The sequence below is a fragment of the Tyto alba genome, unplaced genomic scaffold, assembly GCF_018691265.1.
Source record: "Tyto alba isolate M040663 unplaced genomic scaffold, T.alba_DEE_v4.0 Super-Scaffold_2, whole genome shotgun sequence".
Taxonomy (NCBI): Eukaryota; Metazoa; Chordata; class Aves; order Strigiformes; family Tytonidae; genus Tyto; species Tyto alba.
In genome coordinates this window covers 82917331-82933630 of record NW_024881282.1, presented here as the reverse complement: position 1 = coordinate 82933630, position 16300 = coordinate 82917331, and the positions used below count along the sequence as shown (strand labels likewise).

Sequence of the window (16300 nt, the reverse complement as noted above, 5' to 3'; positions counted from 1 at the left end):
GACTTGCAGGAGGATTTACTTGTGGGAAGAGAAGTGCAGTCTCAGATGATGGTACCTTGTTTCAGGCTACCAAAGCCTCTAGTTCTCAGATGTCCTGAGTACCACAGCATCGCTTAAAGACAGTGAGAAATGGAGTAAATCTGGACCCCGCTCTGTATGCTCTGCATAGTATTATCTTTGTTTTTATATATTTGTAAGTGGGACAGTAGAATGGAATTACCAAACCTGTGGATGATTTTATGGGTTTGTGTGGTTGAGACAACAGTCTAGGGAAAGGATACAAAAAATTTCTCCATGTCAGTGTCATATTTGAGCAGCCATGGTCTTGGTGGTGCAGAGGAGAACCTGAGACTTCCCCAGTGATGTGTGCACAGCAGCGTAGGTCCTGCTGAGCCAGGAACCTGGCTGTGTGGCATGCTGCTGTGACACCCTCAAGCCAGCCGCAGCAAGGGTGAGCCCGAAAATGGCTCCAGAAGCACAGATGTGCTGAGATGTGATTAACTCAAAGATAAAAACAATAAAGCATACTTTTTGGAGTATGAAAAAAATTTCGCTTAATCTTACAAAGTTGACTAATGTTTCTTTTTAGGACTTTTTCAGTCCTGGTATCATGCAGAGGTCCCAAAGCTAATCTGCTTTGCTGTCAAGATACAGTAGCAACAGGGTTTAATATATAGCAGCAACAAAAACTATCATGGTCAAGAGCTTATTTGCTCATCTAAATAATAAACAGTGGAAGAAGTCTCTGTCTCCGGGAAGTGATTAAACTGTCAGGCTTTCTGTCCAAGGAATATTCTACTAAAATAACCCGTCAACGTTTAAATTGGAGGATGCTGGCTACTGGAGGAAATGCTGTTAGGATTAATATGCAAAAGTGTAAAGTTAGCTATCAGCTCATGCTGGCCACTAATAATACTGCTGCTGCTGGCTCTCTGTGGCGATGAGCTGTGAGATGCCTCTCCCAAGCAATCCTCTACCCAGCAGCAACTCTCCTGGTACCTGACTCACCATTTCAGGTCCTCTCCAAAGAACTGGAAGCTCATGGGCATTGACAAATATAGTGATGTGGTTTTACTGAGCTTTTGCAGATGTTCACTGATTCTGTCTGAGAAATGGAAAAATATTCAAGTCCACCCTGTCCTGAGTGTCAGGCTGCTTCAACGCTTGCTTGGATGGGAAGGGAGGCACCTTTGCCAGTCCCATTTCCCTGGTGACTCTCGCAAAGGGGGATAACATGCCAGGAACATGATACAATGCCATGGCGGATGGCTGAAGATGTGTGCATGTTGTAATGCAATAAGTGCACTTGTGCATGTGCTCAGTGCTCATGACAGAGTAAATCTGTTATAAGACACCCAGTCCTGGGAGTTATCATGGGCAGTAGCATCCTCTGCATAGTGCACAGGCTGGGGTAGGTTATTTGTAATTCGAATCTGTACACATCTAAAAACTAACTCTTTAGTTTTTGAGGATGGTTTTATATGGGTGGAGGGTAAAAAGGGGGTTCAGCATTGAGACCTCTTGCTTCCTCCTCCCATTTTACATGCCCGTGTGAGCTAATTAACTTCAGGTTCAGGCTCCTAAAACAAGCTGCATAGAGTGGATGGGACATAGGCAGCCCCTGCACAGATTGACTTGCAGGTTTGCACTGGCCAAGATGAAGTACAGCCCAGGGAGGGCAGCTTGGTTTGCTTGGAGCCATCACTGGGGTCCCTGTCACGGGGGTTTCAAAGACATGCCCTGAGGACACCAGGCCAATCAGTGGGATTAGGGGTCCTTCTGGGCAATGGGTCAGTGTTACTGGCTGCAGACATCCCCTAGAACAAACAAATACTTAAAATAAACATGCCGCCCACGCCTGTTGAACTCCAAAGGCGGCCATAAAATCTATTCCTGAAGTCTGCTGAAACCAGAGCATCATTTGAAGCTGGTTCAAAGTTTGCTGAAATTACTAAGAGCCTTGTCCTGGTCTCCCTCTAAGCAACACACACAATTTCTACAGGCTTTTAATCTGGCTTCTTCTGTTTAACTTGGCTTCACGCATGGAGACTTCCAAAGCACAGGAAAAGCAAAATACCAAGCAAATGGGAGTAGCAGAAAATGCCTTTTCCAAATTCAAACACCGATCAGTCATTCCAGTGTCTGGCATTAGCCAAATCTATGAAGTTGATAAATATTGTAATGGGTTTGTCCCCACAGCAGAATAAAGCCTAGCCTCAGTTGTCTAAGGCTGATTTAAAAAGCAGGCAATCTGGTTACTTGTTGGTTTACAGTGTCATTTCAACCTGGATTCACCTACGGACTGTCATAAGTTGCTATTCAGAGTGGCATCTGGTTCTAGCGTCTTCGTTGTGATGTTCAGTTTATTTAACCCAGTTCAGCCAGTCTCAGAAACACACACAGTTTATCAGAGCTGCATTGTTATACCTTAAGCTGCAAGCAGTTAACATAACTCTATGGAGAAGTCAGCCAACCAAGCCCCAAACATCTCTATACCACATACACCACATACCAGGTAAACCAAAAGTTTTAGACAATCAGATGCCTCAGACTTTGAAAGATTAAGCAGCCAGAGAACATTGCACAAGTCAAGTAGGGTTAACTAGTGCTACTGCAGTTTAAAAACCACCATGTTTGCCCATTTTCCACAGGTTAGGTGTCTTTAGGCATGCTTTCCTCAGAGTAAATTATAAATTATGCTTGTGTAGACACAGGGACAGCTTGAGGATGCAGCACAGCTACGGCTGGCTGTACTTACAAGTATAAAGCTCAAGGAAAAGAGATATAGAAGAGTGATGCTTAATTTGCATTCACTTATTCCCTCCTATTCTGTGGGAAGGAGAGTTTGGACCGATGTTCAGCCATGGGAGACCCCACCACCATCCTCAAAATCTGAGTTTCTCCTCCCAGACCTCCCCTGCCCATGGTGTCTCCTCTGTCCCACCACCTGTGATAGCACCCGAAGCGGCTGGTAGGAACAGGGCAGGACCCTGTGCAACTCGCGGTGGGGTTTCCCCTCTGCAGCACAAGGGTTTGAGGGTCTGGCCTGGTGTTTTGTAACCCTACCTGATAAACGGCTCTGGAAATGCACCATGGCTTCAGCATGAGCTGCAGGAACCTCAAGTTTCCAAAGCGGCAAGTCCTCAGAGCCCGGGACGTCAGGCTCCACACCAGGCTGTCCCAGCTGTAGAGCAGATCCTCAAAGCCAAAGAGCACAGCAGCCATGCCAGCTCCCCGTGTGAAACACCCCGGACTCCCTGCTTGGAGGCAATCAGCTAATCCCAAGGCGCCTTATGAACTGCAAGGTTAAAAAGTCACTGCAATTTCCATCAAAGAAGGAGAAGAAAAAAAACCAAACCACCAAACCAAACCCGACAACAAAAACCAGCAGCCAAAATAAACCGTTTGGGGATGTGTCTTTCTTCCTTCACACACGCCCTTCAGGATGTGGTTTCTCCCTCCGTGTGTCTTCTCAAAGTGAGTTCTGCTGCACCCAGGGATGAGAAGGGAAGAGGTAAAAATACCTCTCCTGAGTTAGGAAGGCAATTGCACATCCCTCGCAAAGGGCTTCTTGGTTACACTGCATCACTTCCCAGCTCTCCACTGCAGAACCAAGAAGCAAACTCGGATCCAAAGTCATCACTTTGCAAGCTCAGTCCTGGGACTCCATCCAGAGGGAGGAAAAAAGCCGCTTGCTTTCCCTCTGCCAACATTCCCAAGACATTCCAGTATTGGGCTTAACTCTTTCAAATACTCCCAACGAACAGCTGAAAAGACAGCTTTGCCACATGCAACATTTCATCCTTTTGTCCTGTGTATTGACTAGCCATTGTGCAGTTACACCCCAGTCTTTTTTTCCACCAAACTGTCTGTTTGGAAGCCTTTATTTATTTTGGACTCAGAAGGGAACTTAATCTTTATATGAGACTTATGCAACAGTCTGCAAAGCACCTTATTTACCCAAGGGGTGATATCTTGGAAAGTTTCATGGATTAACCGATTCCCATTAAAAATTAGTCTGATTTGTATGGTGTGGACATATTTTTAACCCTTGGTGAGCTTGCGGTCATAAAGGTGGGTCTCATCTGAAGAAGCTCAGGAGAATGCAAAACAGCTCTCTCCATCTGAGCTATATGTCAAACACCCTTTTTAGTCTATAGATGCAAAGATTCACTTGAAGCATCCTTGCCTAAAATAGGTGTTGAGAAGAGATCTGTTCCCTGTCCATTTCCCTCCAGGAGCAGCTTGTCTGGGAGGAGACTTCAATGCTGTCAACATCTATGGTGAGATGGGCTGAGGGAACTGGACTGGTGAGGGTAGAAACACATTATCAACACAAGGGTTTTGCTGTTCAGTTAAATCACCACAAAATCCATGCACTTAATTTGCAACAGCTTTTCTGACTAAAAGATGAGTAGTCCTTTTGCCCATGGGCTAAAGTTTAATAACCAGGTGGGGAAACTGAGGTGGAAGTATTTTTAACAAAGGCAGAATGCAAAGCAGCACCCTTGGACACAGCTGCCTCTCAGTGCTATTTTTCACTCATTTCACTCTCCCTTCAGAGGAATGTGCACAAAAAAGCAGCAGGACTTGGAGGGAGCAGATGGGAGTTCAGCTGGGGAGAGCCTACAGAGAGGCAGTTCCAAGGAGGCACTTTTTAGAGGGGTAGACAGGAGAACCCCACTTTGAGCTGAAATCATTAGTGACCTGTGAGCACTGAGCCCGTAAAGCTGCTGGTTTAGCAAAGTTGAGAAGCCACCATTTCCCCAAAGTCTTAATGTCTTCTCTGATTTAACTCCCTGGATGAGCAAGGAGCAGGGATATTAATTACTGGTTGGTTTTCTGCAGGTCTGACCCACCCTGACCTCGTCCATAATTTGCTCTTTGAGGACTGGAGGGCATGGAGCAAGCACTGCGTTAGGATAATGGCACAAGGATGCTCATCAGCTCATTGACAGAGTAGGTGGAGGGCCAGGAAAATGCAGCTGCAAAATTCGTGTTTCCAGCCTAATTGCTTCTTCAGGACATAGTTTTTAGAGTGGCATCATAAAATATGGTAATAAAATCATAATAATACTTCCTTCAAAGTTATTAGAAGCTATTAACTGTGCAAAGTGTAGCTTTCTTTCCTCCTCTCTCTTGCCCTGTCTGTTTGCTTTGTGTTCAGACTTTTCTGCTAGTTTCCCTATGCTCATCATCTCCCAGTGATTTCTTTGCCTGTCTGTACACTAGGTAACACACTGCAGTGATGTAGACAAGAGACCAGGAACAACTCCATTATAAAGCCTCATTTGGAGGAAAGGTATTTTTTTTATTTAACTTGACTAGACAATATTTGCTCCAGGCTAAAGCCTGGTGTATAAGATCTCTGCCTAGGAGCACAAGAGAGGAAAAGAAAGAAATGTGTTTGATAAAGGAAAACAGAGGGGGGAAAAGAAACCATAGCAAGTGATTGCTGTGGGATGTGACCTAACCCCTTTGGTATTCTGCAAAGGGGGAGAGGAGGGGAAATGGAGGATATGCCATAGTTTTAAAATTAGCTACTCCACATGTGCATCTAGTCTTTCCGTATGCTCTAAAAGAGACTTTCAGCCCCCCATCCAAACTTAGTAATTACTCAACAGATGAGGGCAGCTCTGAAGGAGCCTGTTCACTCGGCTGATGACATAATCAGACTTTCTGAAAACAATTCCCCTACATATTTATTTAACTGGTAGACTGGAGCAGTCTCCTTAGGAGTCACTTGAGTCTATAGCAGGCCCAGTGAGCATTTCAGTGTGTAGATTTACCTTCATGATTACAACAGATTGTTTGGTTTCCTGCAGAGGTTTTCCTGCTGATTAAACACATACTATTTTTTTGAGGGGGTAAAAGCTGCCTGAATATAGATTACCCGTCCCATCTCACAGCTTCCGAGGGAATGGTAACTGTGGATGTTTCTCAGGCAAAGACAGACTGTCTTCTCCAGAGCCAAGGGATATACTACCAAAGGTGATTTACAGAGAGACACCATAGAAGATGATCTCACTTATCCAAAAAGGCCAGAAGAGGTTATTGCTACAGGGAATGGCAGAAGAGAGGAGAAAAGATTACTGAGAATCAGCAACCTGGCTCTTTTGCTGGTATACACTTTGAGACATTTCTGTAAAATCATCTTACGTTTCTATGAAACATGCTGAACTTCACCTTTGCTAAGGTCAATTAGGAAAAAAAAAAGCCCTTTGCACTCTACATAGATCTATAGACATTTGCAGGTCTTTTCAACACAGCATCTCTAATTATGCGCTGATTATTTCCCACTGTTTCTGAGAAAATGTCAGGCAAAACATTTACTATGAAACCTCCCACGTTTTACTGACAGTCCAAAGGCTGTTACTAGGGTACAAAAATAGCTCCTTACTTCCCATGAAAAAAAGAAAAAAAACTCAAAGCCTTTGGACTGCTGTGTTGCTTTTTTCATGGGGCTGTCACCAAGGCTTGAAGGCTGGGGGTGGACTTCCCAACCCAGCCCCAGAAGAGAGCTCCTCCTCACCGCAGACCCTGCAAATCACTGCCGTGCACTGATATAGGTAGATGCCTGCACTGGGAGCTTGAGAGATGGGTTGGTGTTTTGCCTTTAGGCAGATCGTATATTCTGGCCCTGGAACGAGGCGTTCAGCATCTCCTTCCAGCTCACTCTCGAGTAACTCTCTAGCCACAACTTTCCGATGGGTGTGGATGTATTTGGGCGCGTTGAAAGACAGACGTGCTGGGTGGAGGGCGGTTTCCTTTGAGCTTGCTGTAGACATACCAGAAACATCCTGCTTCTGCTCAACATATGGCCCCAATGTTCCCTGCAGCTCCAGCCCAATGTGGTCTTTTAGGTCTTATTTCAGATCTATTATCCTTTTTGATCTTTATTTCTCCATCATATTAAGGAGATTATTGTTGTTAGAACTTAGTGTCTAAAGTTCCCTTTCATGTTGCTGCTTCACACTTTCATATGTTGGAGATGTGACCTCCCTTCTGTACTGCACTGAATCACAAACTCTGCCAAGAGTTCCGAATGGACATTGTTCACAAAATTCACTTGAGAAACTTGCGCCTCTGAGTGCCCTATTCTCACCTCAGCCAAGGTGGTCTCATCCTTCATGCTGACCTATTTGGGCTTCTCTGTCTTTCCCCAGACAAGTGGCCTTGCTGCCACCCAAGAAGGGACTGTGGAGGGTTTCTATGTGTCCAGAGGGAGCTTCCCAGAGTGCCAGATACTATTGGTTTTATTTCTTGCACCAAGGAGTGGATACTAACGGCTTTGTTTCTTGTACCTTTGGCTGGTTTTGTACTTTGTTCACATAAGGAAAGGTTTGACGGAAGGATTTTAAAAGGAGCTGGAAATGGCATTTTGAGTTGAAGGAGCAAATTCTCAGACTTTTAGGGCTATATTATGCAACATATATGTTCTAGGCAAAGGAAGCTTACTGGAATTTAGAAAGAGTGAAAATAAAGTATGGATGTCCATACTAAGTCTGCTGAGAGCTTTGATCAGCTAAGGGTCTGCTGACCCTGTAATCATTTTGGATTGCTAAAAGGTCATGATCTCAGTCTGACTGGGCTACAAGACCCAGACAATGGTCACGCCTGAACCTTTGCAGACTTGTAGAGGGGGCACCAACATCCTTAGCTCACCTCTCTGGAACTGTAGGTCAAGAAGCTATACTTAAAAGTATCTCCCCAAAGATTTGCTGCCTCATGCAAATGTGACGGCTGTGCCTGCACCATTTCGGTTACCTTCTATCTCTCACCCGTCACGCACTACCAAAACCACAGATATAAACAGCCTGTACTCCTCACCCCTTGGTCTACCACCACTGACAGCCCTACAACCCCCCTGCTGAGAAAATTCAAGAAACTGAAGACTTCTCTGCTGGTTACATTTTAGGATGAGCAAACATCACGAGTCAGAAATCCTGGCCAATTTCCTCAAGATGTTTTCACAAGTCCATATGGCCTAAAATGTTCCGTTATGAAATGAACTGCTGCTTCATAGTAATAATTGAAAGAAAATTTACTATTCCAGCCATCCACCTTGATCACAACATTTCTAAAGCTCTTTGAAAATTTAAAATGCTCTGTTAGTGCTAAGTATTATCGTTATGTGAACAGCAGTTCCTTCTGTGTAAGGCTGTACGTGTCCTCACTTCAGAGAAGTTTTTATTGACTGACACAGGAGAGTATGTCATATCCTCAAATCATACACATTTCATTTCCTAAAGTAAGCTGTGTTAGCAATTTAACAAGGTTTAAAAGTAGGTGAATCCTCTAAAGCTGGGCTTGTACTTGCCCCTAATACTGCGCCAGCTAAAGTGATTTTCACTTCTACTATGCAGAAACGTGGAAGAGATTGTGCAGAGATTTGCTATTCAATCCTCTTTCCCCACGAAAACTGCGGTGAATGAGTCTGCAGGAGGGGATGTAGGTCAGGACAAAGTATTAAGTAAATAGCAGAGAACAGCCGCAGAAAGTGAATGGCAAGATCTTAAATACGATTATTCACTTTGGAAACCCAAGCTTATGATTAACTCTGATCCCACTGGGGACTGTAACGTCCTGTGACCAGGGTGTCCAGTCAAAGCAGCATGCCCTTGCACGTGCCCATCGCCGTCACAAGGTTTATCATCATGCTGTCCTCTGGTATTATGTGCAGAAATGCTTGGGAGAATTATTTTTGGCCAGAAGAAAACAGAAAAAAAAAAAAAAATCACAGCCTGCTTAGGAGGCAGGTATGAACAGGGGACAATGTAAAGCTCATGCAGAAGCTGAGCTGGTTTCCTTCCATGCTATTTGCCTGTGTCTGAAATAGCCTCTGGAAAGGTTCAGGGGTGAAGCAATACAAACCTGAGACAAACCTGTGTTTGTGCCCATCAGGTGGACACTAAATTTCAGACCGTGGATCAAACACATCTGACTGTTCACAGAAGGAGTCATGTGCTTTTTCAGTTACACTTTTCCTGTTTCAAGCTTTTGCTTATTCCTTTGGTGACTGGAGCAAGTATTTCCCTTTATGAGAAGTTTCCCATTCCTCCCATGTGCACATAATTTTGAATTATACATTTAGCTCATGCTTCCCACCCTTTATCAGAAGATGTTGGACAAGTTGTCAAAATGGCTTTGGCTGTGAGCTGTGGTTTGAAGGACACATCGCTTCACATTGCAGGTGTCTCTAAACTGGCACTGGGATAGAGGACAAATCTGGTGGCTCATAAAAAGCCAGTCTGCAGTTTTGCCCTATGGCAAGATAGATAATTTAATGAAGGGCAGCCTTGCTGCCTATGCAAAACAAGCCTACATACAGCACAAATGGCCCATTTCTGCAGAACATTTTCTTACAACTTATCCTGCAGATATATTTTAGTCTGCCTGATTCAGACCCAGTGGTAACACTTACTGCATTCAATGACTAATACAAGGTCCTTTCTGTTCACAGACAAAAGTTGAACGTTTCATTAAAAAGGAGGAGGGCAAAGGGAACATATTTTAGAAAATCAATGGTCCATATTTCTCATGTTTGATCTTGCTTATGAGTTGGAAAGCCTGTTATTGACTAAGTTAAAGACCATATATTTAATTTATTCTGAAGCTTCTTATGATCATTACAAATAAGTACTTGTCTTTCTGGTTAGGATGTGATTGTCACTGGACAGAGAGAAAAGATAAAACACAAACAGGTCAAATACGACCTTCAGAGTAGAAATAAGGAGAGATATGGTCCTATTCCAGAGAAGTCATCAGTTTCCTGAGCAACATTAGTCGAGTCACATAACTTTATGGGTCTCCATTTCCTCAGTAGATTAATTCACTGACATTTGTCAGGTGCTATGAAATCTCAGTGGGGCTGTTTTACATTAAAAAATAAATATGTGTTCAGTCTGCTAGAGAGCCAAGTGGTCACATTCCACAAGAGTTATGCAGCAAAAAAGCAGAAATACTTAAGATATCTCAGATCGATAATGCACCCTTTGTGTTGAAAGCTCCTACACTGATTATCAAAATGGGCATAAGTGTGGGTGAATAATTGTTTCCCAAGGTGAAGACTGGTTATGTATATATTGGTTCCCTGTGTGGGTAGCTTTGTATACATCCATGGAGTCTAAATACATGTAGGGAAGGTGCTGTGGAGGAAGGTGATGGCTCTGTTGGCTCTGGGGTACAGAGGTCCCGGAGTGAGCCATGCTGAGCCGTTAACACCACAAAATGCAGTGCATGCACACACTTGCACACTCATTCATAGCATGTGCACCGGGATTGACTCGTGTGGGGCAGTTTGGTTGTTTCTATTGCCACAGCACAATTAATCTGCGGATGGGAAACTTAGGAGTCAACATAGGGGGATTACTGTACTGCAGCAGATCTTCACGCTGAGAACATCTCCCCAGCTGGGACCAGTTAGACTTTCTCAGTAGAGGATAAGAGTTGACCTCTATGCCTTTTGCTCCCAAACACAGACCCCTGTGCCTCGTGCTAATGGAAAATCTCCATTTGCATTAGGACAGCACTGGATCCATGCCATCTACAGTGATAATGCATGCACAGTTGACAGAAGATGATAACTTGCACTTCTGTTGCTGCTCAGCTTAAAACCCTTTACAAACATCAGCTTCTATTGCCTCACGATTCATTGAGAGATTTGTATTACTGAGCTGCTACCAGAGCTGCAGATAAACAGGGATGAGAGGACTGAGGTGCCTGTGTGGGACAGACAATCAGAGGCTGACAGTCCCGGCTCTCCCTTTCTCTGGCTGCTTTCTATAGCTACTATTACACCCACATACCCAACAGCATATCCAGATGAGGTGCTGAGTTTCAGGAGGTAAAAATAGTAGCCCAGACTCCATCCGCAGAGGTGGAGACTAGTTAATCAAACTCCCCCCCGCCCCGCCTTCCAGCCTGATGATTTGTAATGTGGAATCCAAACTCACTGTCTAGTTTGTTTGCTCATACCTCCTGAAAAGAGGAGAAAATTGATCGAAAGCTGCAGAATCAAAACAGCAAGTCAGTCACTTCATTGTCTCTATGGACAGCAGACTGAAGCTGTTCAGAAGTTAAAACAAAGAGGATTTACGTTCTTGATTTAGAAATTTATGACTCATTCCCATTTTGGCTGTTAGAAGTGGCTGTCATTTCCCCTGCCCCCAAAACATCCATACCATAAAAAATAAAACCCATAAACTCTTTTCTGTCCTTATCTTGATGCACAAAGAATTTGAATGTTCACTGTTGCTATCTGGAGCCTGACTTCCTGTTATTAAGAAGGACATCCTAGTATTTAACAACATGAGATTTTTATTTTTTTCCCCCTTCTTCATGCCAGGCAGAATGTCTAATGATTCTGGGGTTTGTTTCCTGCTTGTAATTAAGTAGGTCACAGCTGCAAAGCAAGAGAACAAGAAAATATTCAGATCACACAAAGCCAAGAACTATTAAATCATTTGCAGCTGAAGGATATGGCAGATTTTCTTTTTTAAAAAGAAGTCTCAAGTCTAAGGAAAACAAATATAGGAACTTTTAAGAGAATGATGAACTTGGAAGTTCTGCCCAAGCACCACAGTAGCTCGGAAAAAAAGAGTGATCAAAACCCAGCTAATGTTGTTCACAAGTTGAATGGCTTTATGTGGTTGAAATAAACTCACTTCTTCACTGCTTAGGGCCATATATTCTAGCCATGCAATTCTCTTTGAACCACATGCAAGATTGCCCTCATTTCTTCTGGGAAGTTCCTGCCAGGCCCTCCACGTCAGCCTGCAATGCCACGCTATGCCCTCTCCTGTAGCCCTACACAACACAAACCCTGTGCGACTCCAGATGCAACTCAGTCACAGCACGATCCTTACCCAGACATGAAGCTCCCATGGGGCTGAAGGCCTTTTGATCCACACTCATGGCTCTTGGTGTTGTGTTGCCCTGATTTGGCTCCCACTCCATCTCTGTTTAGGACAGTGAGTTGTTCTTGGTCCCTGCATGACTGCCTTCACCCCTCAGACAAGTACTGGCAGCATATGGCCCCCTGCCCTTAATGAAGCATGCACATGTGGGTTGAAGATGAACCTCTGAAGGGCCCTGAAAGTAGGGGTAGGAACTGGGGTTCAGCTTCCTCACAGACAGGTATCAGTTGACAAAGCCATGCCACAACCTTGCAAAGCCATGAAAAATTTCCTTCATAGAACCAAAGTGTCAGTCTGTGTGAACCAGACTCTTCAAGACAAAGTTGGTCCTGACTGACCTCATTTGGGTTATTGCAGGATTCTGGAGGAGTATAAACAAATGCACATTTCCATCATGGTGCTTTTGCCTAGGCTTTGGTATAAACAGTCCTTCAAACCATTGCTCAACCCAAAACAGGAGACAGAGAGCAACAACTCCACCACCCTCACCTTCCCCAGGTACAGTGCCTGGGACCACTCTGCTCCATCATAAAAAGGAGATGAAACAGGTTACTCAGCTATGAGAACAGCCACACTAAGTGGCCACCTTGGTCTAAAGAGCAGTGGAGATGTGTCCCAAATGTATCGTAGCTGTAACAATAGTGCTCTTATTCTGTGCAGTGAGATAAATGGTCTTTGGGAAGATTTATGTCTGAAGTCCACCAAAATCAACACTGTACAAGGCAGTGGTCCAGTCAGACAAGAATCACTGCCTTGGCAGGGAACACCCTCTGTGAATCTGTTTGATTTCAAAATAGGGTGTTTGGTTTTGTCAGAAGAGTGATTAAGATATGGGCAGAATAGCAAGAATGAAAACATATTGCTGCTTCTATAAAAATGTGATCGGGAGAGACATAAATCTCAGCAATAATGAATTGGTGATGACCTCATGTTTACTCAAGCTCTGACTGGGAAACTGTCATGGGAAAGAAAAGCCCACGTAGATGGTATTCTGGGCTCTGTCCCCGTCTGACCAGACGTGGTCAGTTCATTCCAGGATAAGGGAATGTGGACCTTCTCATGCCGGTATTTCTTGGCTTTGCAAGCTAGTCACTGGGAGGGAGAGTTGGTCAGTTCCTCCCCGATGGGCAGTCGTTACAAAACACAAACAGTGGAGGGTTTCTCTGAGGCCAGTGCCTGGGGGATTTGAGGCCAGTCCTACAGTCTCTCCTTGCAAAGTGCTGACCTCAGGGGAGAGGGGCTGCATGCAAGAACGTGGTGGTACATATCCTGGGCTGCAGAAGATGCCTGATCCATCTTCAAGCAATTCAGGGTATCTGGATTTGTGGGGTTTCAGCTGGAATATCTCTAAAAGGTGTTGACTTTGAGAAATGTTTTGCTCCCTTCCCTCCAAAATGGGGTTCTTTCACCTTGAGCCCCTTATATAGAGGACTCCTATGGAAGGGAGGTTCTGACTTCGAAGAAAACACCAATGCTGGGCTCTATAAGGGATGTTCAGAGCCCTCACAGTATCTCTTGGCTTTTGCAGGGAAACATTCATGCTGCCTACACCCTTGTCCTGAATCTTTCAGCAATTTCCCTTCCCCTTTAGGGTGGATAACAGCATCTGTGCATTAGTATAAAACAAAATTCAGGAATGAAAAGTTTTCAAAATGCTGCTGCAACCCAGAGTCTGGCCAGAACTGCACAGTCTGCTGTGACTGATCATAAGGAAAAGAGGCTAGATCATCTGCTGGCATCAGCCTGTTTATCTTTCCCCTAACACCATCCTTCAGAAGCTGAAGGTTGGCCCCAAGGCCACTTTAACCTCTCTTCAGTGACTGATTGGATGCATTGGAATGCACTAACATAACTGTGCTTTTAAAAATCAACGTCCTCTGGTTTTATGACTCTTCTTGGCCAGGTTCCCACTTGCTGTAACTGAAGCAAACCCTTTTTCATCTGCAGGAAACTGCCACTATTGGTGCATTTGAAAGTTTACAGGAGGATACACGATGGCTGCATTACAGTGAAGTCCAGAATGGAAAAAGGAAGCTTTCCAACATTTCTGAGTGGAAATTATGAAAGTTAGAAAGCCTCCTCCCAGTCCCTGGTGTGGTTTGCAAGCATGGGTTGGGCAGAGAGATGCTGGAGAGGGAGGAAGGGGATGCGGATGTGCACTTACAGTTAACAGAATCCCTGAAGTTTGATCCTGCTTCAGATACACCCAGATTTGCAGAGTGTCAACAGTTCACCTTGGCTTTTACCCTGAAAGCGTCCTGGTTGCCAAGTGGGAACGACAACACTGTCTGGGTCTTGAAGAGATCAGTGTCTGTGGAGCCTTTGTAATATATAAAACCCAATGTATTATAAGGAATCATTTTAAATTGTGACCTAGGATTGCCAAGCTTCCCTCTTGCAATAGCCCATCCATCAAATTAGCCTTGACAGATTTTCTTGGATGATATTTTCAAAAATTGGGAACTCCAGGCTCTGCCCTCAGGCAACACTAACAGCTTTAAGCTCACCTCTGAGGAAAGGAGAGCCTGTGAAACATTTGCAACTCACTTTTCTTGGTTTTCTGTAAAAATCTGGACCTTTAATGAGGACAAACTACCTGTGGGGTTTTAATCTTGCTCCTCCTCCTCCCCACTGTCTGTTGATGCATTAGGCTGATTAAGGGAAGACTGAAAGACAGAAAGTCACTTGTTGCCGTTCTCATTCAGCTTCCTAAAACTCTCCAAATCATCATGCAAAATATTACAACCCATGCAGGACAAGCCTTGTGGTTAGAGACATACCATGGCTACTGAATATACAGCAAAAGAATTAATAAAAGCAAGATGTTGGAGATCTTTTTTGGAGTGCTGTGGAGGAGAAAAAGGACATTGCCATTCTCACTAAAGAGTTGTAATTTCACATGGATCACATTGATCAGGGGAGTGCACTGATTCTGTGCTCTTCCCCTGAGCATCTTACAGATCTCAGCATCTCTCTCAGATGGAGAAAACACAGTCATTTATGCAGAGAAACCGTTATGAGATATATTTTGTTTTGAATGTCAGGTTATATCTATCCTGCAATGAAAGAGGCATTTGGAGAGGGTGCAAATACAGGATCCAGTCCCTTTCCTATCTCCCCAGCTGCCCTGTGCTCAGGTGAGGTATCTAGCATTTTATCAAGCCATCGGTCATAAAGCTATGTTGTGCATTTTCAGTGATCTACTTTTGATGACCTTACCTCCAGCCTGCAAGCAAGTAAACGTGGAAGACTAACCCAAAAGATGGCAATGGGGCTGCCCTTCAGAGCAGGTCCAGACATTCCCTCAGGCTCTCTAAACACACATCTCTTCAAAAGAAACAGCAAGTATCACGAGTTGCCCAAAACAGATTCAAACTCAGAGACTCCTAAAATTGAATGACTGCTTCTGCAAACACGGTCTCAAGGACACAGAGGTGGGGCTGGAGACCAGGACCCTGCTCTTGGCACCTGCCCTACATCTGGTGGAGTCATCCTTATGGTGGATAAAACATGTATTTCTGTCCTTGTGACGCAAATTTTAGCTTTGCTGGGACTTAGATGATCTAGCAATCCACAGCAATAAGGAAACAAAGATTTCTGTATGGCTCTGACTCCAAAGACAACATAGTCATCATGTTATGCTACAGTTTTCCAGCCTGATCTAGAGGAGCAGCAGAACATCATCAAGGCTATGAGGGCAGGGCCACCAGAAGGATGGCACTGCTGGCACTTTTCAGTAAAGCCAACAGTAGCCACCTAGTTTGCTGCAAAATCAATAGACTGTGTTGCAAGAGGCATGATGCTTGTTATCATGCAGGCTTGCAAACTTAGACTAAAGGAGCAAATACACAGAACCTACCCTTGCTCATCTGATCTTCCACACAAGAAAAGCTGTGAGAAGCATGCAGTAGTTCCAACATGAATGATCTGGGTTGCTTTTCTGGCTGTGAAATAGATCTATGTCTTCCCTAAAGTGGGGTGCAGCCCATCTGTTTTGCAGTGCACATGTCCCCCTAGAACTCCCCTCCAAGGACAGGCAAATTCTTCCCCAAGTCCTACAACTATTGGAGCTGGTACTACAGGGCTTCCCAGAACAAACTCTGGGCTGATAAACCAAAGATTCACAGGGCCATGGGCAGAGCTAGTGAACACACAGTCATGGGGGCAGACCTCTGTTGTGGGGACGTTCACATCTGAGCTGGGCTAGCCTGCATGCCCCATCTGGGTCTGGTCTCCACGAAGAAGCATGCAGAGCAGGCATGGCAGTCTGTGTTTATCTCCAACTGGAAAGGTTTTTGTTCCCTCTACAGTTAATGAAAGATGGAAGTCAACACAGAGGGCAATTCATCCCATCCTAAATTGTCTTTGAAGATATTAGGATG

General features: G+C 44.4%; 1 protein-coding gene across 7 annotated transcripts in view; it reads right to left on the bottom strand.

Moving 5' to 3' along the window:
• Nucleotides 1-16300, bottom strand: part of FRMD4A (FERM domain containing 4A) — a 377000-nt gene that overhangs the window by 184991 nt on the left and 175709 nt on the right. For 2 of the 7 annotated variants that reach the window (XM_032985838.2, XM_032985839.2), the window contains exon 1: nt 3067-3246. The exons of the other annotated variants lie outside the window; for them this stretch is intronic. In XM_032985838.2, coding sequence (XP_032841729.1) covers nt 3067-3225 — 159 coding nt within the window. In that variant the 5' untranslated portion in view covers nt 3226-3246. Of the gene's footprint in view, nt 1-3066; nt 3247-16300 lie in introns of those variants that run through there. 7 annotated transcript variants of the gene reach the window in all.